Raw genomic sequence first — 21,053 nt, 5'->3', positions numbered from 1 at the left:
TTTAATATGCTGATTTATATTAATTGTTGGAAACAGTTGTGCTGCTTAATATATATTTTTTGGAACCTGTGGTACTTTTTAAAGAATTCTTTGATGCATGAAACATTAGAAAGAACAGCATTTATTTAAAATAGAAATCTTTTGAAAGAATATACACTACAGTTCAAAGTTTGGGGTCAGTAATTTTTTACTTTTAATTAATTAACTGGAAAAGGATGTGTTAAATTGATAAAAAGTGATAGTAAAGACTTATATTGTCAGACAATTTTGAATAGATGCTGTTCTTTTTAACTTTTTATTCATCAAAGATTCCTGAAAACAGAATCAGAAGTCACAATAAATATTAAGCCACACAACTGCTTCCAACACTGATAATAAATTTGTCTCACCTTGCCATCTAACAGTTGCTGTGGGTGTATGACATGATGTTCTCCAAGTCTGGAGCTGCTCAGTGGAATCCTCCGTCCAAGAGCACCTAAAGCACACACACATTTCTGTTGGTCAAGGACTCTGCTATCGCCTTAGGGCTGTGGGCTATAAATCACAGTGCAGTCTTTCATACATGTTATTGTACCTGCATGTTTATACTTAAGTGTGCTGATGGAGTACATGTTTCAGCAGAAAAAAAATGTTCTCCTGTTACCCGAGGCACTGTTTTTTCATCTTCATTAACAATGGATCATACCACACTAGCGCAATCACTGACATTTAGAGATTTAGAGAAGAGGATTTAACACCTAAGGCTATTTTGATGAACGTTTACGTAAGTATGTCTTCATGTGAGAGACAAGACAAGCATATACATTACTTTTTTGATAACAAACAGTACTCTAAGAATGTGTTTGACAAGAAGCAAAAAGTTAAAAGTTATTAAATAATAAAAATCCTAATAATGACAACTAGTAACAATGTGCCTCCATTTAACTCACCTCCATAAAACAAGCCAATTTTAAAAGAGTTTGTTGATCTCATGTTTATTTTTAGATCCTCTTCAGGTCAAAGACACTACAATAACACTCTCTTGTGTCCGTGTCACTGATAATCTTCTCTCCTTCTCAAATTCTCTTCTTTTCCTTGGTATTTCTGACTTACGCACAACTTTGCCTCCGTCATTGCGTCCTTCCCTTCTAGTGAAATCTGACACTGCACAGTATGTCTTTAAGTAAAAATGAGCAGGTATTTTATGCTGCCTTGCTCATGTTTTTATAGCAGTCTTGGGAAAGAACCTTTTTCTCAGTTTTAAACTGTAGTAGACGTATGAAATACGTGGCTATTTTTTAAGATTAAAAAACTTATGAATACACTGGTCTCAGGTGATTTGTGTTGTATTATATGATTCTCTGAATGTCTTGTTCAAGGACAAGACACAACAAGTGGACATACTGAAGAATATAAAAAATATTAGGGTTATCTAAAGTACAGTGAACATTTTAAAAAGAGTGCATTAAACTTTCAATGACTGTCTTTAAATTTTAATATACAGAGACTGCTGAATGTATTGGATACTTAAGGCGCATTTTAAAATGCATTAGATATTTAAGGCGAGACACTGCAGGTAATTTGGGTAAAAAAAATTAACTAATAGTTATCACTTTACTTACTCAGTTGACTGATTACATTGATAATTGCAAACATTTTTTGTATTACAAGTTTTGTAAAATGTTAGGTTTAAATATGCAAATGAGGCATATGTGTTAATTTGCATACATTTCTAGTACAAAAATCTAAACACTGGATGAAGTCACTTTCAAAATTATTGTTTCATTTTTTTGACATATTAGAGTCAAATGTTTTTACAAAGAGTATTTTAGGTATCTGATATTGTCACTCCATAATTTAGGAAAAAACTTAAAGCAGACAGAAAACAATGTTGTTGTTTTTTTTACATTTTTGAGGGAATAAAATGTTGTATAAAATCAAGCAAATTACAGTCAAGTCCGAAATTATTCATACCCCTGGCAAATTCTGACTTAAAGTTACTTTTATTCAACCAGCAAGTTTTTTTTTTTTGACTGGAAATGACACAGGCTTCTCCCAAAAGATAATAAGACGATGTACAAGAGGCAGTATTGTGAAAAAAAAATTCTCAGCTTTTATTTACATTTGAACAAAAAGTGGCATGTCCAAAATGATTCATACCCTTTGCAAACTGTCACAGTCTATGGGAAAATCCAAAGTTCTATACCATTCCAAATAGTCCAAGCTGTTCTAAAGCATCCTAATTACCCTGATTCATTAGCAACAGCTGTTTTAATCAACTCAACAGGTGAAAAACAGAAGTTCTCTGCTGTTGGTTTGTGGACAGTCATGGAACACCACCTAAGAACACCATCCCCACTGTCAAACATGGTGGTGGGAACCTAATGTTTTGGGGGTGTTTTCAGCCGATGGACCAGGGAACCTAATCACAGTAAATGGCACCATGAAAAAGGAGCAATACATTAAAAATCTCAACAACAACATCAGGCAGTCTGCAGAGAAACTTGGCCTTGGGCACCAGTGGACATTTCATCACGACAACGACCCAAAACACACAGCAGAAGTGGTGAAGAAATGGTAAGCAGACAAAAACATTAATGTTTTGCAGTGGCCCAGCCAGAGTCCTGACTTAAATCAAATTGAGAATCTGTGGAGGGAGCTAAAGATCAGGGTGATGGCAAGGTGACCCTCCAACTTGAAAGAGTTGGAGCTCATTGCTAAAGATATATGGGCAAACATACCAGTGGAGACGTGCAAAAAGCTGGTCAGCAATTATAGGAAGCGTTTGATTGCTGTAATAGCCAATAAAGGCTTTTCTATTGATTATTGAAAAGGGTATGAATAATTTTGGACATGCCACTTTTTGTTCAAATGTAAATAAAAGATAAGTAATAATTTTTTCCACAATGATGCCTCTTGTACATCGTCTTATTATCTTTTGGGAGGTGTCATTTCTAATCAAAAAAAAAAACTTGCTGGTTGAGAATTTACCAGGGGTATGAATAATTTTGGGCTTGACTGTATATATGAACAAATCCCTCTGTAAAAATCTTCAGAATACAGACAGGAATAAAAATGTAAAGTTTGGTGTATATAAGTGCTACTGAAGTGGAGATTTATGGCTCAGCGTAGGAGAAAAATCTCATTTTTAAAAAACGACCTTTAAAAATATGGACACAAATAGATAATGTGCTATAAAAGAAACACTTAACAGTGTCTTTTGGATGTTTTCTTTCCACTAGTCTAAAAAAGCATTTTATGAAACTCCAAAAAGCACAAAATCTCAAATTTGACAGGTGCATGAAAAAACAGCGTTTTTGCCTGAAGTGTCTCCTCTTAATATATAATATTAAGCCAAGTTCTATCTACTGATGTCAGAGCTTTTTTCAGGCATTATATTAAATAGTAATTAAAACAAAAATAACTCAAACAAATAACTGAAATAACTAAAATAAACAGCCAGTTTTTATTTAATTTTAAGACATTCAGAAATTAAAATAAGTGAAATTTCTAAATAACTCCAAAGGTTCTGACCTAAATGAGGGTCCGTCTGTTTAGCAAGGTCAGGAGCCTGGCTGCACCGTTCCACCAGTTCTCCAGCAGATGGAGGCAGCTGCATGTAGGAAAACCACAACACATTTAACTCAACAGCTGTCTGGCAGAAATAGCTTACAGAGAGGACGACTTCATACAGGGAGTCTAATTATTACAGATGAATATTAATTATAATTATCAGCAAGAACATAATATCTGTTTAATTTCCAATGTAAGAGTCTGTGTCACAGGCATTTATAGACTCAGTCATTGAGAATATTAGGGGTAACTCACAGCAGGAGATCAACATTAGGTTCTCTATGGTAGTTTAAATAAGTGCTGCAGTATGAGAGTAACCGCACGCTCAGCTGCATATAAAACGCAGAGTCTATTGTGTTATGTAATTAGGCAATAGCAATGAAATGGTTATATGAGCTGTAATTACTGTTCTTGCTGAGCAAAATCCTTTTTTATTAGCCGGACCCCTTGGCCAAATGTTATTTTTCTTTCTTTCTTAAGAAAGACGTTAAAAAATAAAAATTATCTCACGTTATGTCAATCGAGTTTACACACTGCCTCCGAAACTTTTGTCCGTTTTGATAGGAAAGGCATATAAAGACATTTATCAATTTTACAAAAGATTTTTATTTGAAACAAATGCTGTTTTTTAAACAGAATCCTGAAAAAAAATATATCATGGTTTCCACAGAAGTGTTTTTAACCTTGATAACAATAATAATAAGAATCTTTCTTAAGCCCCAAATCAGCATATTAGAATGATTTCTGAAGGATTATGTGACACTAAAGACTGGAGTAATGCTGCCTAAAACTGAGCTTTGCCATCACAGAAATAAATTACATCATAAAATACATTTAGATAGAAGACGGTTGTTTTAAATTGTAAAAATATTAATGTTTACTGTATTTTTGATCTAATAATTGCACCCCTGGTGGGCATAAGAGAGTGTAAACAAAAATATCTAATATACTAATAACCTAATTTATCTTTTGTTAATTATTTATTTTATATACTCTACCACTAATCATCAAAGGTTTTTTAATGTTTTTTAAAGTAGTCTCTTCTGCTCATCAAGCCCACATTTATTTGTTCCAAAGTACAGCAAAAACAGTATAATTGTGAAATATTTTTACTATTTAAAATAACTGCTTTCTATTTGAATATATTTATTCCTGTGATTGAAGCTAAAGTATCATTACTCCAGTCTTCAGTGTCACAAGATCCTTCAGAAATCATTCTAATATGCTGATTTGCTGTTTCAAGAATTTTTTTATCACTAATATTATCAATATTTAAAACAGTAGAGTACATTTCTTTCAGGATTCTTTGATGAATAGAAGGATCCAAAGATCAGCATTTATCTGAAATAAAAAGCTTCTGTAACATTGTACACTATACCATTCAAAAGCTTGAAGTCAGTATAATGTTTATTTCTTTTTCATTAAACAAATTATAGAAAGTAATGCTTTTATTTAGCAAGAATGCTTTAAATTGATTAAAAGTGATGATAAAGACATTTATAATGTTACAAAGGATTTCTATTGCAGATAAATGCTGTTCTTCTGAGCTTTCTATTTCTAAACTTGAAATAAGTTCTACTCAGTTGTTTTCAACATAATAATAATAATAATAAATGCTTTTTGAGCAGCAAATCAGAATATTTGAATATTTCTGAACGGTCAAGTAATCAGAGTAATGATGCTGAAAATTCAGCTTTAAAATCAGAGGAATAAATTACATTTAAAAAAAAATCATTTAAATCATTTAAATGTTTCAACATTTTACTGTTTTTGCTCTACTTTGGATCAAATAAAGGCAGGCTTGGTGAGCAGAAGAAACTTCTTTACAAAAACATTAAAAATCTTACTGTTCAAAAACTTTTGACTGGTAGTGTCTCATATGCTCTACATAAAATATTTAGACTAATAATACCAGGATAATAGTTATCTAACATCAGTTAGCTCATTATTATTACTCGCTTTTTCAAGTAACCTTAAGAAAAACTCAAAATAACTTATTTTTGTAGAGATTACAAGAAAAATGCAATTTGCAGAAAACAAGGCAAAAATAACTGTGCATGGCTTCTGTGGACTTCTATATATAACATTGATTATTTTTTCCCTTTGGTGCCTCTATGAACCATGAAATCCCTGTACTGTTCTAGGATGGGGTCGCTATCTTGTGAATTAATCAGTGCTCTGCTTATTTCTCTGCACAGCTTCAGTTCCCTAATGAAAATCAATAGACATGCACACAGAATCAGGGTTATTTTTTTCTGGTTCAGCTTGGATGTGTGAGACTGTGAGCCCACCTTGGTGGTGTCCTGGACCTCAGAAGGTGACTGATTGGGTCCATTGTGTGAAAAGTTTCCCTCAGTGCTCTGTCCACTGCCAGCACTGCGACTGCTGCCCATGCTGCCTGCACTGCCCACACTGTTCCTGTCACCTGCTGAAAGAATGGGGAATAAGCAAAGACAGGAGAAAGAGTTACCTCTTAAAATTATTTAATACACACTAGGGAAAAAGTAGGGGAAAAGATATTAGCAACTACAATTTCTGAACTCCAGCAAGGTCTCTGTAGACAAGGGGAGAGTGAGGAACACAAGAGAACACTGAGGAGGCCTAGTGCGAATTAAGCAATGTGAATGGCAAGCTGATGGTAGGCTGACAAACATAGGATAAATATAGCCTAAGGGAACAGGAACTCTGTGAAACAGCTGGGAAAAACCTCAGCTTGAGATGAAAGTCGCTGGTTTGCAGGACCAGCGGACAGCAGTGGGGTTGAGAAAACGGGCTGGGGAGATACTAATGACGAACAGGGGTCTTGGGAAATGGACAACTCTTACCATTAAGAGAGGCCCTGAGGACCCAAATATCCTCTGGCTCTTTGGGACTAGCTGGCTTACACAGGGCACTGGGACTGTCGGGAATCGCACCTAGCAAACACAAATACTTTAAAGGGCCATGGGGGGAAACTCTGGGAGTCTTAAGGTCCTGATATGCTTCAAGCGAAAACGAAGAACAAACTGGTGTGATGTAACTTCGAACAGAATCAGATCAAACCTAGTTTGTTTGGAGTTTGATACAACTTGCCAAACCAAACTTTCCGGAAAAGTTGGCTCCAGCTGGTAAAAACAACTGAGCTACCAGTGGTCCGTGGCGATTACATAATGGGTTCATTTCTTTTGTTTAGTCTGTCAAGGTCAGACGCATGTAAAAGCATAAACATACTTGAGAGTTGCTTAATAGTATAATGTTAAATTGTAATTCTAATTGAAAACGACTGTGGCCCTGTCTTTTATGTTTAATACTGTGAAGCTGCTTGCGTTAAATGATTAGTTCACTGCTGAACTTAATTTTTCTGATAATTTACTCAACCAAGATGTTCATGTCTTTCTTTGTTCAGCTGAAAAGAAATTACGGTTTTTGAGGAAAACATTCCAGGATTTTTCTCCATATAGTGGACTTCAATGGGGATCAGCAGGTTGAAGGTCCAAACTACAGTTTCAATGCAGCTTCAAAGGGCTCTACATGATCCCAGCCGAGGAATAAGGGCCTTATTCAGCAAAACAGCTGGTCATTTTCTACAAAAATTTTAAATTTATATACTTTTAAAGCACAAATGCTTGTCTTGCACTAGCTCTGCAAAGCACGTCTATGAGAAAGGTCACGCATGGATAGTTCTTCATCTGTGTACTTTGGTACGAAAAGGTAGGGTAGGGCGAAGAACTCTGATCAAAATAATTTAGACCAGGAATTACATGAGTTTACATGTTGTCGGAACCTGGCTAAGATGAATTAAAGGTTTAGTTCACCCAAAAATACAAATTCTGTCAATAATTACCTCATGTCATTCCAAATCCATAAGACCTTCGTTCATCTTCAGAACACAAATTAAAGGATTAGTTCAATTTCAGAACAAACATTTACAGATATTTCACTCACCCCCATGTCATCCCAGATGATCATGTCTTTCTTTCTTCAGTCGATAAGAAATTATGTTTCTTGAGGAAAACATTTCAGGATTTCTCTCCATATAATGGACCTCAACGGTGCCCCCAAGTTTAAACTTCAAAAATACAGTTTAAATGCAGCTTCAAAGGGCTCTAAACAATAACAGCCAAGGAAGAAGGGTCTTATCTAGTGAAACGATCAGTCATTTTCGAAACACACTCACTATTTATGTACTTTCTAACCTCAAACACTTGTCTTGTCTATGTCTGCTTGAACTTGAACAAGACTAGCATTTGAGGTTAAAAATTATATAAATAGTCGAAAATGGCCGATTGTTTCGCTAGATAAGACCCTTCTTCCTCGGCTGGGATTGTTTAGAACCCTTTAAAGTTGCATTTAAACTGCATTTTGGAAGTTCAAACTCAGGGGCACCACAGAAGTCCACTATATAGTGATAATTCCTGAAATGTTTTCCACAAGAAACAATTTTTTTACGACTGAAAAAAGAAAGACATGAACATATTGGATGGCAAAGCAGTGAGTAAATTATCTGTACATTTTTGTTCTGGAAGTGAACTAATCCTGTAAGATATTTTTGATGAAATCCGAGAGCTTTTTGACCCTGCATTGACAGCAACGCAACTACCATGTTCAAGGCCCAGAATGGCATGGGGGTGAGTAATTAATGATTTTTAGGTGAACTATCTCTTTAAAAGGCTCTTGAGGTGAGATTTTAAGTTTGAAGGTCTACATACATAATTCATCCCTACGACTCTAATTCTCACGCTACCTGGGTGCTGATCCAGCCCGTTGTGGTGAATCAGTACAGGACGGGTGGATGAGTATAAGGTGTAGGAGTCATCAGTGTGAGAGGTGTGTTGAGGACTGTGTGAGGACAGGACTCTGGACAGAATGTGATGTCTCTGGATGGGCAGTGAGGCCTGCCGGGAGAGAACGCCCCCTATGGACACAACACGGAAACACAAATGAGGCACCATGGACACAAACGAAACATCATTACTGAGAAAGATGTTTCCATTGTGGACGTGCTCTAAATAATATAAACAAATGAAAGTTTATAAAAGTTTGGGGACAGTACAATTTTTTTTTTTAAAGAAATACTGCAGCTCAGTGAATCAATTTGTAGTGCTGCCAAATTGATTAATAGCGATTAATCGCATCCAAAATAGAAGTTTGCGTTTACATAATATATGTGTGTACTGAGTGTGTACTGAGTCAAATGTTTTTGAACAGTAATACTTTTGTTTTTTTAAAGAAGCATCTTCTGCTCACCAAGCCTGCATTTGTTTGATCCAAAATACAGCAAAGCAGTAATATTGTAAAATATTTGTGTTATTTAAAATAACTGTTTTCTATTTGAATATATAGTTTAAAATGTAATTTATTCCTGTGATCAAAGCTAAATTTTCAGCATGATTACTCCAGTCTTCAGTGTCACATGATCCTTTAGAAATCATTCTAATATGCTGATTTGCTGTTCAAGAAACATTTATTATTATTATTATTATTATTATTATTATTATTATTATAAATATTACTTTTTGGAAAAGAAAATATAGAAAATAAAACTTTTATTTAGCAAGGATGCTTTAAATTGATCAAAAGTGATGATAAAGGCATGTATAATGTTCCAAAAGATTTCTATTTCAGATAAATGCTGTTCCTCTGAACTTTCTATTCATACCGTTTTCAACACAGTAACAATATAAAATGTTTTTGAGCAGGAAATCAGAATATTAGTACACGCACATATATTATGTAAACTTTTATTTTGGATGCGATTAATTGCGATTAATCGATTTTACAGAACTAAATATTTTATACTATTACTGTTTAAAAATCTTACCAACCCCAATCTTTTGTTAAATAAATAATAAAATGGGGAAACAAGAACATGATATTCTGTCATAATTTACTCATTCTCATATCGTTCCATGCTATTTTATTTCAACTGTTTTTGTCTATACAGTAAATGCCAATGAACCCATTTGACATTCATTGAATAAAAAAGTAAACAGAGACATTTTTCTAAATATTTTCAAAGAAAGTAGGTCACACAGGTTTAGAACAACATGAAGGTGAGTAAATGATGACATTTACATTTTTCTCTTTAACATAAAACAGAAAAGCCTTTCCTTTCCTTGCATTCATTTCAAAAACTTAGATGAACCTGGTGAGGACTTAACATCCTGATAAGATAATGCGGATGGGAGAAACACCCCAGCATAATGAGGTAAGTGGTTGGGTCTTAATCTGGCTGTTTTGCCATCATGTCTCTTCAGCAGTATTGAGGCAGAAGCTTAGAGTGGAGGCTAATTTCGTGTGAGCAGCAGGATGTTGATGCTGTGACACGACAGAGTGCTGAGTCTGCCGCTGCGCTAACTCTCACACATGGAAAAAAACAAAAAAAGACCAGGCTCATTTCAAGGAAAGATTTTCTGCTCAGGACCTAGCAATCTAAGGCCGGCTCCCCCTTTCATGCAGGCAGAGGGCTCTAAAGCTGATCCGCCTGCCCCCAATATGTTCCTGTTAATCCCATTAGTGTGTGTCTGTGTGTGCCTTTATCAATGGACGACATGTCCACATGTCTACAAGAATTTATGAGAACTGCACTACTTGAGTATGCATTATTTTGATATGCATACTGTGGGATAGAAACGTCAGAGAGCGCATTAAATATCTGGGATTCAAATTCTATTTTAAACCTAAAAAGTTAGGACATAGAAAGATTTAGAACAAATGTTACTAAAAGAAATAATGATCCACTACTTCTAAGTCAAAAACTTTTTGACATGCACCATATACAGTTGAGTTCAAAAGTTTGCATACACCTTGCAGAATCTGCAAAATATTAATTATTTTATGAAAATAAGAGGGATCATACAAAATGCATGGTATTTTTTATTTATTTATTTATTTATTTATTTATTTATGGTATTTTTATTCATATTCAGACCTGAATATGATATTTCGCATAAAAGACATTTACATATAGGCCACAAGAGAAAATAATAGTTGAATTTATAAAAATGACCCTGTTCAAAAGTTTACATACGCTTGGTTTTTAATACTTTGTTGTTACCTGAATGATCCACAGCTGTTTTTTTGTTTGGTGATAGTTGTTAATGAGTCCCTTCCTTGTCCTGAACAGTTAAACTGCCTGCTGTTCTTCAGAAAAATCCTTCAGGTCCCTCAAATTCTTTGGTTTTTCAGCATTTTTGTGTATTTGAACCCTTTCCAACAATGACTGCATGATTTTGAGAGCCATCTTTGCACACTGAGGACAACTGAGGGACTCATATGCAACTATTACAGAAGGTTCAAACACTCGCTGATGCTTTAGAAAGAAAAACAATACATTAAGAGCCAGGGGTGTAAACTTTTGAACAGAATAAAGATTTGTACATTTTTCTTATTTTGCCTAATTATCTTTTTTTTTTTCATTTAGTACTGTCCTTAAGAAGCTACAGAAGATACTTTTCCCAGAAGACAAAATAAGATCTTCTGATCTTCAAATTCAAAATTCGACTAAACATTTGTAATAGTTGCATATGGAGTCCCTCAGTTAAATAGATGGATCTCAAAATCATACAGTCATTGGTGGAAAGGGCTCAAATATACAAAAATGTTGAAAAACCAAAGAATTTGTGGGACCTGCAGGATTTTTCTGAAGAACAGCAGGCAGTTTAACTGTTCAGGACAAACAAGTGGCTCATGAACAACTATCACTAAACAAAAAAAAAAAAAAAACAGGGTCATTTTTAAAATTCAACTATTATTTTCTTTTGTGGACTATATGTAAACGACTTTTAATACTTTATTCAGGTCAGTACTAAATAAAAAAAATAACATGGACTTTGTATGATTCCTCTTATTTTGGTAAAATAATTAACATTTTGCAGATTCTGCAAGGTGTATGTAAACTTTTGACCTCTACTGTATATGTAGTGAATGCTTGTAAAAAAAAACGAAAAAAGAAAAAAAAAACACAGATTTAAATTCAATATACCTGATCTGCGACTAATGACCTCTACAATGGAGGGAGGGAAGAATCCCACACGGTCAGTTCCTCTCTGGCTGTCATGGATGTGTCCCTTCCAACGTCCATCCATGTGCTGCTCTAAGACCTGGAACAGACCAATAAGATCACAGGATATTAAGATCAACAGCTCTTTGAATGCTTTGACATTTTATAACATTTACAACATCAAAACCATTTTAAAAGAATTCAGCTACTAAGACTTTTTCTTTTATTATTATGTGGAATAATTTCAATAATCTACAATTTAATTATAGCCCTCTGTGTGTGCCCTACACTATTCAAAGCTGAATGACCTTTGTGTCATCTAGTTTTAAATAACACCTTCTAACCTTTTTTCCTAACCTCATGGCCTAGCTTGTGATTGTTTCCTCATTTGGCTGAACAATGTGGTAAATTAAGTCAGTTGACATTCCACACATGGCAGAGAGGACCGGTGTAGCAATGAAGTGAATTTGACTGACATGAAATTGTGTTTGAAGCACGCCTGGAAAAAGGCACTAAGAATAAATTGGCCATTTATGCACAGCGGCTGTCTGAGTTGTTTTAAGAGTCTATTCACTAAAGGAAACATGCAAGTTAGGTAATGGTGCAAACACAAACATCCCATGATCACATGCACAATGTGAAACAGAGTAAATAAACAGACATCAAATATTGATTTGGGTTTAAATGAATCATTCAAAGCTAGGATTCATTATATAATTACATAAATATATAAATTGACTGCTCAATCCCACAACTGTCTGGTGTTATTTTAGCATTATTTATGTAGTATTTATTCATTTTTGATTAGGTTTTGAATTTTTATATTTTGAGTTTTAGTACTTTTTAATTTTTTTTATGTTTAACTTTTAGTACTATTTAGCTGTAATTTATTATGATGTCAGTTATAATTTATTATAACTGACATCATAATAATACTTAATACTTTGAGGTTTTAATACATTTTAATACTTAAACACACTTTATTTCAGTTAGTTGCCAAGCCAACATTTAAAATTTTTGTTTAAGTTTAAGGACTTTGTCTAACATTTATACTTTATTTTAGCTTTACTTCAATTAATGAACATGATTTGTAATAGTTTTAGATTTGGCTAACAATGACAGCACAAAATGTGATGAATAACTACTGCCATGACCAAATTTACCACATTTTTTTTTTCCTCTGCTCTGCGATGGATTTTTCACTGCGTGAGAACATGTGTGGTGTGGGTCAATTTATTATCATTTAATAATAAATAATTTACACAGAAAGGGGACATGTTTGCAAGGAAAGTGCTATTTCAGCATTTCAAGTACCTGGTTAAACTGCACTGCTGCTAATAGAGAATAAGACAGTTTTTTTGCACTAAAATAAGGCTCACAGTTTTGTAAATTCGCTCCAAAGTGCTTCACTTTCAAAACTGCTCTTTGAACGTTAACATCTGGATTTATTTATTGTTATTTTACTGCCATGCAGGCTTTAGCGTAGTCTACTAAAATATGGACTGCAAAATAACAATCATTAGAGTTTGACAAGAAAGGCATGATGGTAGTTCTTCACCTTTTCTCACAGTATTAGTCATTGAGATAATGAGATTCAAATTTACCACTAATTCAACCCCCTAATTTCCTAATATAGCTGTAAGGGAACTGGACATTTTAAAGGTTGATGGAAGTCTGAGTGGAAATATCTTTCACTGCTAGTTTTAAAAACCCTAAAGTCTGTGTTATGTCTCACTGCCACAAAAGCACAGCAGTCTTTTATGCTAGCAGAAATGGCCGCCTAAAGCTATCTAGACAGACAAGGTGTGAACAATGACATAGCATACGTGCGCCACTGAGCCTCAGGCTGCACTCTACAGTACACACCACACACAAGTCTTTTAGTGGGGGTAAAGCACGAAGGCAAACTAGGCTGAACACACGCGGTTATTGCACAAACAACAAGCTATAGTGGATTCATTTAGTCAGACAGACATCAAAGGCTGATTGGTGGGAACCTGTTGCAGCATGCTAAAGTATTCTCTGTAGGGAACAGCAAATTATGGTCCTCACTTGTTCATGTTATTGCTATGTCTTATGTGCAGGACATAATTATATCAGTTAGAAACATGAAATGCAATGCTGAGTGTCATCTTCCATATTTAAAGCATTTTAAACGCTGCTTTGAGCTCTACTGTTTTCCACAAGCCAAAACAACTTTGTTGTTTAGATGTTTCTGTTATTCATCAGAATATGGTTTAGTAATTTGGTAAGAATGCAGATCAAGGCAATGCTCAAGCGCACTGCCAATTATATAGGCCTATTACATAATGCACATTATACAGTATTAAATTAGGACACCTCTTATGAGAAATAGTGGGGTGTTTGCTTGAAAAGCCTACCATGATTATATCTCCTGCACGGATGTTGAGAGCAGTGGGGTCATGGAGATTCCAGTAGTCCTTCAAAGCTCTCACCTGCAATGCTCCGCTGGCGTCTAACGTCACAACCCCAGGGCAAAGAATGCGTGAAAGAATGAGAATGAGAGAGAAAGAAAAACAGTTTGCTTTTAATAAGTAATCTCTGAGGTCTTCATATTGACCAAGGTCCACAAAACCGCTACCTGATAACTTAAGAATTCAATACTCAGGTGGGATTTGTTCCAATAAAGAAGTGTGACAAGCAGAATTTAAAGAGGAGTAATGTAGTGTTTAAATACTCTGAAGCACTTAGCACATCCCCTGAAAATTTAATGAGGTGCTGAGTTCAGAACAGGGATGCTAAACACCCCTCATCTTCAAACACAGCTCCTTCAGCCGTTTTAGTGCTCGTATCAAAGCGCACACTTCAAAGGCAACAAGCTGCTGGATTACAGGAGGGACAGTAGAAGAGTGAAGCTACTTAACACATCCAGACGTATGCCTAGATGCATACATGTAAACACGTAAACAAAACTTTTAGCTAAATCTCCAGGCATGGCTGCCATTGCTATGCCCCGGGACAGTAATGTTATGCAACTCGATAGCTTCATAACAAAAGCTATGAAAGCAGGTTCCCAGAAACGAACACAAAACACTAAACACACTCTAGAGTCTAGACAACTATTGTCTGCTTCCAGTCTATGCTAACAATGAACAAAGGCTCATGGCCTGACATTAAATAATATATGGTATATCAACAGAAGAAAGAAAGAAAGAAAGAAAGAAAGAAAGAAAGAAAGAAAGAAAGAAAGAAAGAAAGAAAGAAAGAAAGAAAGAAAGAAAGAAAGAAAGAAGACTGGCAGAAAGAAGACTGGCAGAAAGACAGAATAGAAAAGAAAAAGCAGGAGGAGGAAGAGGGTAAAAAAATGGAAAGGTGGAAAGGAGAAAAGAAAGGAATGGAAAAAGCAATCAAGGAAAAGAAAAGAAAAGAAAAGAAAAGAAAAGAAAAGAAAAGAAAAGAAAAAAAAGGGGAATAGGAAAATTGTTAAGGAAAGGGAAAAGGGAATAGAAAAAATGGTTAAGGAAAAGGGAAAAGAAAGGAAGGGAAAAGGAAATAGGAAAAATGGTTAAGGGGAAGGAAAGGAAAAGGGAATAGGAAAATGGTTAAGGAAAAGGGAAAAGAAAGGAAATGAAAAGGGAACAGGAAAAATGGTTAAGGAAAGGAAAGGATAATACTAGAGGTGGGCATAGATTAATTTTTTTAATCTAGATTAATCTAGATTAAATCTTGAAATTAATCTAGATTAATCTAGATTAAAATGGCTAATTTGAAGGCATTCAGAATATGTGTGCTACCCAAATAATGACTAAAAGTAAGTCTTTGAGAACGGGTTTCTCAAGCCAGGTGGCACATTAGACCAGGCGCTCATCTCCTGTTTCCAAAATGCATTACAAACTTCTTGACAATTGCATTTACAACACAATTAACTATACAAACTTGTGTAACCAAGTACTTTTGCGCAAAAGGCTGTACGACGTGCGCGTTCCGGTAAAATATACACAGGCGCGCGGGTATGGATAGCCTATCTGCGTGCATCTTCCAATAAACTGCGTTGCTTTTAGAAGTGTCAATTCAGTTGTTGCATATAGTTAAATGTCTTTATTTCGGGATTATCAAAGTAAATTATAACTCAAACTTGAGATTTTACTGGGGCACAGCAGATTTTCACTGGGGCACGTGCCCCGGTAAAAAGGGTCTAGCAACGCACGCACCTGCCCTGAAGCGGCTTCATAACTGCATCCATGTCTGCGCGTCTCATTTGATGTGGTCATTTCACAGAAGTTGAAGACTCGTTCTCGCCTCCTACAGTGCAATTCAACTAGGTAGGCACGTTATCCGCGCTAAAATATCAAAGTGAAAGTCTTCATATCTTGCGTAGTTTAGACCCAGCTCCCAACCCAACTTTGAGAATAGATTAACGGCGATATTTTTTTTATCGCGCGATATGAGTCTCACGTTAACGCAGCACGTTAACGCCGATAACGGCCCACCACTAGATAATACATAAAATGGTTAATGAAAAGTAAAAGGGAATAGGGAATAGTAAAATGTTTAAGGAAAAGGGAAAGAAAGGAAAGGAAAGGAAAGGAAAGGAAAGGAAAGGAAAGGAAAGGAAAGGAAAGGAAAGGAAAGGAAAGGAAAGGAAAGGAAAGGAAAGGAAAGGAAAGGAAAAATGGTTAAGGAAAAGGAAAAATATGAAAAGGGAAAGGAAAGGGCATATATAGGAAAAGGAAAGGAAAGGAAAGGAAAGGATATATAAAATGGTTAAGGAAAAGGGAATAGGGAATAGTAAAATGGTTAAGGAAAAAGAAAAGAAAAGAAAAGAAAAGAAAAGAAAAGAAAAGAAAAGAAAAGAAAAGAAAAGGGAATAGGAAAATTGTTAAGGAAAGGGAAAAGGGAATAGAAAAAATGGTTAAGGAAAAGGGAAAAGAAAGGAAAGGAAAAGGAAATAGGAAAAATGGTTAAGGGGAAGGAAAGGAAAAGGGAATAGGAAAATGGTTAAGGAAAAGGGAAAAGAAAGGAAATGAAAAGGGAACAGGAAAAATGGTTAAGGAAAGGAAAGGAAAGGATAATACATAAAATGGTTAATGTAAAAAAAGTAAAAGGGAATAGGGAATAGTAAAATGTTTAAGAAAAAGGGAAAGAAAGGAAAGGAAAGGAAAGGAAAGGAAAGGAAAGGAAAGGAAAGGAAAGGAAAGGAAAGGAAAGGAAAGGAAAGGAAAGGAAAGGAAAAATGGTTAAGGAAAAGGAAAAATATGAAAAGGGAAAGGAAAGGGTGTATATAGGAAAAGAAAAGGAAAGGAAAGGAAAGGAAAGGAAAGGATATATAAAATGGTTAAGGAAAAGGGAAAGGAAAGGAAAGGAAAGGAAAGGAAAGGAAAGGAAAGGAAAGGAAAGGAAAGGAAAGGATAATACATAAAATGGTTAAGGAAAAGTAAAAGGGAATAGGGAATAGTAAAATGTTTAAGGAAAAGGGAAAGGAAAGGAAAGGAAAGGAAAGGAAAGGAAAGGAAAGGAAAAAATGGTTAAGGAAAAGGAAAAATATGAAAAGGGAAAGGAAAAGGTATAGGGAAAATGGTTAAGAAAAAGGGAATAGGAAAGGAAAACTGGTTAAGGAAAAGGGAATAGGAAAAATTGTTAAGGAAAAGGGAAAAGAAAAGAAAGAAAAAGGAAATGGGAAAAATGGTTAAGGGAAAAGGAAAAGAAAGGAAAGGGAAAAGAAACAGGAAAAATGGTTAAGGGAAAGGAAAGGAAAGGAAAGGAAAGGAAAGGAGAATAGAAAAAATGGTTAAGGAAAAGGGAATACGGAATAAAGAAATGGTTAAGGAAAAGGGAAAGGAAAGGAAAGGTACAAAGAGAAAAGGAATAATGGTTAAGCAAAAAGGACAACAGAAATGGAAAAAGGAAAATGGTTAAAAGGGAATGGTTAAAAGGGAAAGGAAAGGAACGAAAAGGGGAATAGGAAAAATGGTTAAGGAAAGGGAAAAGGAAAAATGGTTAAGAAAAACAGAAAGGAAAGGAAAAGAAAGGAAAGGAAAGGAAAAATGTAAGGAAAGGTAAAACGAAAAAGGAGCAAAGTAAAACACATGAAAGGGGGAAAAAGTAAAAGGAAAACAACAGGGTTTTTGGATCTCTGAGTCACCTCTAAGGAGTTGTTTGATTTCTTTGCTGGCATGTGAAGTAGTGAACTGGTTGACAATGTCCAGGGCTGTTTGATTGTAGGTGTTGCGGATGTTCACATCAATCCCAGCCTAAGTGTCAGATGGTGAAGGGTTGGATTGATATGTGAGGGTTAGTTCAGGTAAGAAAATAACTCCGACAGAAGTACAAAAACTGATATATCACTGTGCTCTGATATTTCAGACAGACACAAGTGCTTTAGACTGGGAAAGACCCCAAAGCTGCTACTACAATTCACACATTTTTTCTTGATAATAAATCTGACATAAGTTCATTAAAAATAAATAATTTATCCCTACAAACACACAGATGGTAAATCAACATTATTTTGTATCTACTTACATCAAGCAATAATTTCACAACTTCCGTTTTCCCGTAGAGGGCAGCCTCGTGCAGAGCCGTTCCAGATTTAGTAGTTCTGTTGATGTCAATCCCAGCTTTTAGCAGCAGCCTAAAAATGAATGATAGACCACAGTGTCACATGAGCTATGCTGTCCACAAGACACGAACCAAATCACTCATGTCATTAATAAACGCTACAGTCAGCTGCTCATTACCACAACATTAAATTTGACACGCTGATCAGATCTCATACTGTACAAAGTGCCTCATTAAATAGCTACTTAAATTAATAAATAGATTTGATTTCAGCTGAAATGATATGCAAGAAAAAAACATGCTGTAGAAAGATACAATATGAAACTGACACATCTACTGTATGCAAAGAATTTTCTTGTCTTGCCTCCAGCAATACAACTATAAAACCAAAATCAACATGAGCAATTGCACAGTGAGTGGGCAGCACTGAAACCACATGATGATAGTAAGTTCAAGACCACCAGCATGGGGTCAAATGTCAAGGCCATTTAAAGCCTTTGAATAACAAAAACAGCTCTGCATCAATCTATTTTACATTGTGAGCATCTCTTCAGGATTCAGTATCCAAAGCAGCAGTGCAGGCTCCATTTTCCATTAGCTATAATTGATTAATTCAGTCAGCTGAATGGATTAAAAGCCTGCCTTCCCTCTTTAAATAAGGTCACCCAAAAATGAAACTTCTGTCATCATTTCCTGACCTTCATGTTGTTCCAAATCCATAAGGTTTTTGACTAATGTCCTACCTGCTCTTTTCCATATAATTAAAGTGAATGGAGACGGGGACGTATTTACACCACATTCGCTTTTGTTCATACTATCGTTTTTTTTTTTTTTAAAACACCACAGAGCTTTAGAGTTATAGTGCCACTCAACGGACAAGTCAGAACTGTGGTGACACATAATACAAAAAAACAACATCACATAAAACATACCATATGTACATTCATCTGTTTCGGGCAAAAAAACAAGTACTTTTTTAGCGACACTCAGTGGACATTACTGTTGAAAACTGCAGTGATATGTACTTATTGGTAGGCATTTTGCATCTTGTGAAAATTTCCCAAAGGTACCTTTTTGCTAGAGATCATGTGCCTTTTATGGTGCCTTTTTTGTACATTTTGGAACTTCACAATCCACTTTAATTTCTATTAAAATTATAAGAGTATTATATATATTTTTTAAAACTTCTCCTTCTGTGTCCCACTGAAGAAACTAAGTTTGAAACAACATGAGGGTGAGTAAATGATGAAAGAATTTTTTGGTGAACTATTAGTCAGTAGTGAATTTAACAATAATAATAATTATTCACACCAGCAAAAAGACAATAATTGAAACAGTTATTTTCTGCATGAATTCATTCAGTTTTTAAAGAGACGTCGGATGCCCATTTTCCACAAGTTCTTTGATTCTTTAGGGTCTTCATGAATTATTACTTATGTCTGGAACATACTTTAGTTAAAATTCCTCAATGGTAGTGTAAAACAAGCATTTTACCTCATCAAAAACTGTTCTGTTCACAGCGACCCATTTCGGTGCCTGTCTCTTTAAATGATAATAAGCTAGTGCTTATCCTGCCCCTCTCTTCCATTTTTTTTTTTGCGTGTTTGGTGTTGCGTTAGCTTCAAAAACAAAACTAATCCACTGTGTCCTCATTGGCTCTGATGTTGGGAGAAAAATTAAGACTCTTATAGGGCTGTCATTTAACGATTATTTTAGTAATCAAGTAATTTCTCGATTTTTCTGCCGATTAATCGAGTAATCGGATAGTTTTGTAGTAATAAAAATAGACCTAATCGAACAATAGCCTTTAAAATGACTTAAAATACAAATAAGATCAATGAGGCAATAATAATTTGTTCAACTACTTTGTTCAAGTAATCATATGGTTTTATTGAAAAAAACTGTTAAAATGCATAATGTATTATAAACAATAGAGCTAATGTACATTTGCATTTTAACAAAGGACTGCAGAAGGTGCCTACTGCCTGATGATTGTTTTTACTTTAGTGCTCTAATCTAATCTAATTTTATACTCTTATGTTCACTTTTACTTCTAACCACTAAATACCTGCATTGCTTACGAGACATTTGTGTCACTACAGTAGCTTGAACATGAAGAAAATAGTGGCCAACGTACAACTGGCTCGGAAATATGCTAAAATGTCAGCAGTCATGGGCGGGGGCCTGAGCAGTATGACATCACACAGCTCAAAAAAACAAAACGGCTTGATAATTTAGACCGTTTGAGTTTTTGGGGGAGTATAAAAAAAATAGTGAATGGATTTTTATCATAATAGGGTGGTTGTGTCCACACACTGCTAAGACACATTTATATGCAAACTCCATGTAAAAGTGAATTTTGTATCTGATGTCCCCTTTAAGAATTCATTGCTTTATACTAAGAAGCGTAGAGCGGTCTCCTGTTACTACTGTCCATCTTTCCCATGTTTACAAGTTCTAGCATTCCAGAAAGGCAGTGGAGGGGAGAGCTGCAGCGTGAACTTTCATATATGGTTACTGCTAGAGGAGCATGTTGAGCAGCTGACTGGCTGGTGTAACCCTATTCGGCCTCATTCCTATGCATGTTACCATCACAGCGCAGTCACAGCCCTCTCATTACACTCAGCGGGGAGGGCAGCCCAGGTCAGCACATGCACACACACCAAACACACTACTCACACTACATTCATTCCACAACCTCTTCTGTTCACCTCACTTGCTCGACAAACATGTCAACAAAGCGCCCAGCCAAAGTTTGTCTGAGCGTCAGCTGGACACCACACTACTTTTCAAAAAAGACAGACAACCTCGCCCCAGGCACGCTTGCATGCATGTAAACACACATTCTCTTACTTTCATTGCTGCCTGTAGAGGCTGTATGTTAAGGAATGATAGGTTCGTTCCTGATCCAGATCAATACGTAGATAATTTATTTATATGCATGTAGCCTTTGGCCATATTTTAAGACGGCACTGTTTGTATTTGTTGTGGATAAGGCATT

The 21,053-nt window shown here is 35.4% G+C and overlaps 1 protein-coding gene across 1 annotated transcript in view; it reads right to left on the bottom strand.

The window, feature by feature from the left end:
* The window catches only part of caskin2 (CASK interacting protein 2), a 77,883-nt gene that overhangs the window by 16,402 nt on the left and 40,428 nt on the right, over window positions 1-21,053 (bottom strand). The window contains exons 8-15 of the mRNA XM_073827770.1: window positions 18,017-18,125; window positions 17,637-17,745; window positions 13,915-14,009; window positions 11,516-11,633; window positions 8,276-8,446; window positions 5,844-5,980; window positions 3,514-3,592; window positions 390-475 (exon numbers count right to left, since the gene is read on the bottom strand). Of these exons, the coding sequence (XP_073683871.1) occupies window positions 390-475; window positions 3,514-3,592; window positions 5,844-5,980; window positions 8,276-8,446; window positions 11,516-11,633; window positions 13,915-14,009; window positions 17,637-17,745; window positions 18,017-18,125 (904 nt within the window). The remainder of the gene's footprint in view (window positions 1-389; window positions 476-3,513; window positions 3,593-5,843; window positions 5,981-8,275; window positions 8,447-11,515; window positions 11,634-13,914; window positions 14,010-17,636; window positions 17,746-18,016; window positions 18,126-21,053) is intronic.

This window comes from Garra rufa, chromosome 22 (genome assembly GCF_049309525.1).
Source record: "Garra rufa chromosome 22, GarRuf1.0, whole genome shotgun sequence".
Lineage (NCBI taxonomy): Eukaryota > Metazoa > Chordata > Actinopteri > Cypriniformes > Cyprinidae > Garra > Garra rufa.
This window is presented reverse-complemented; position numbering and strand designations above follow the sequence as displayed.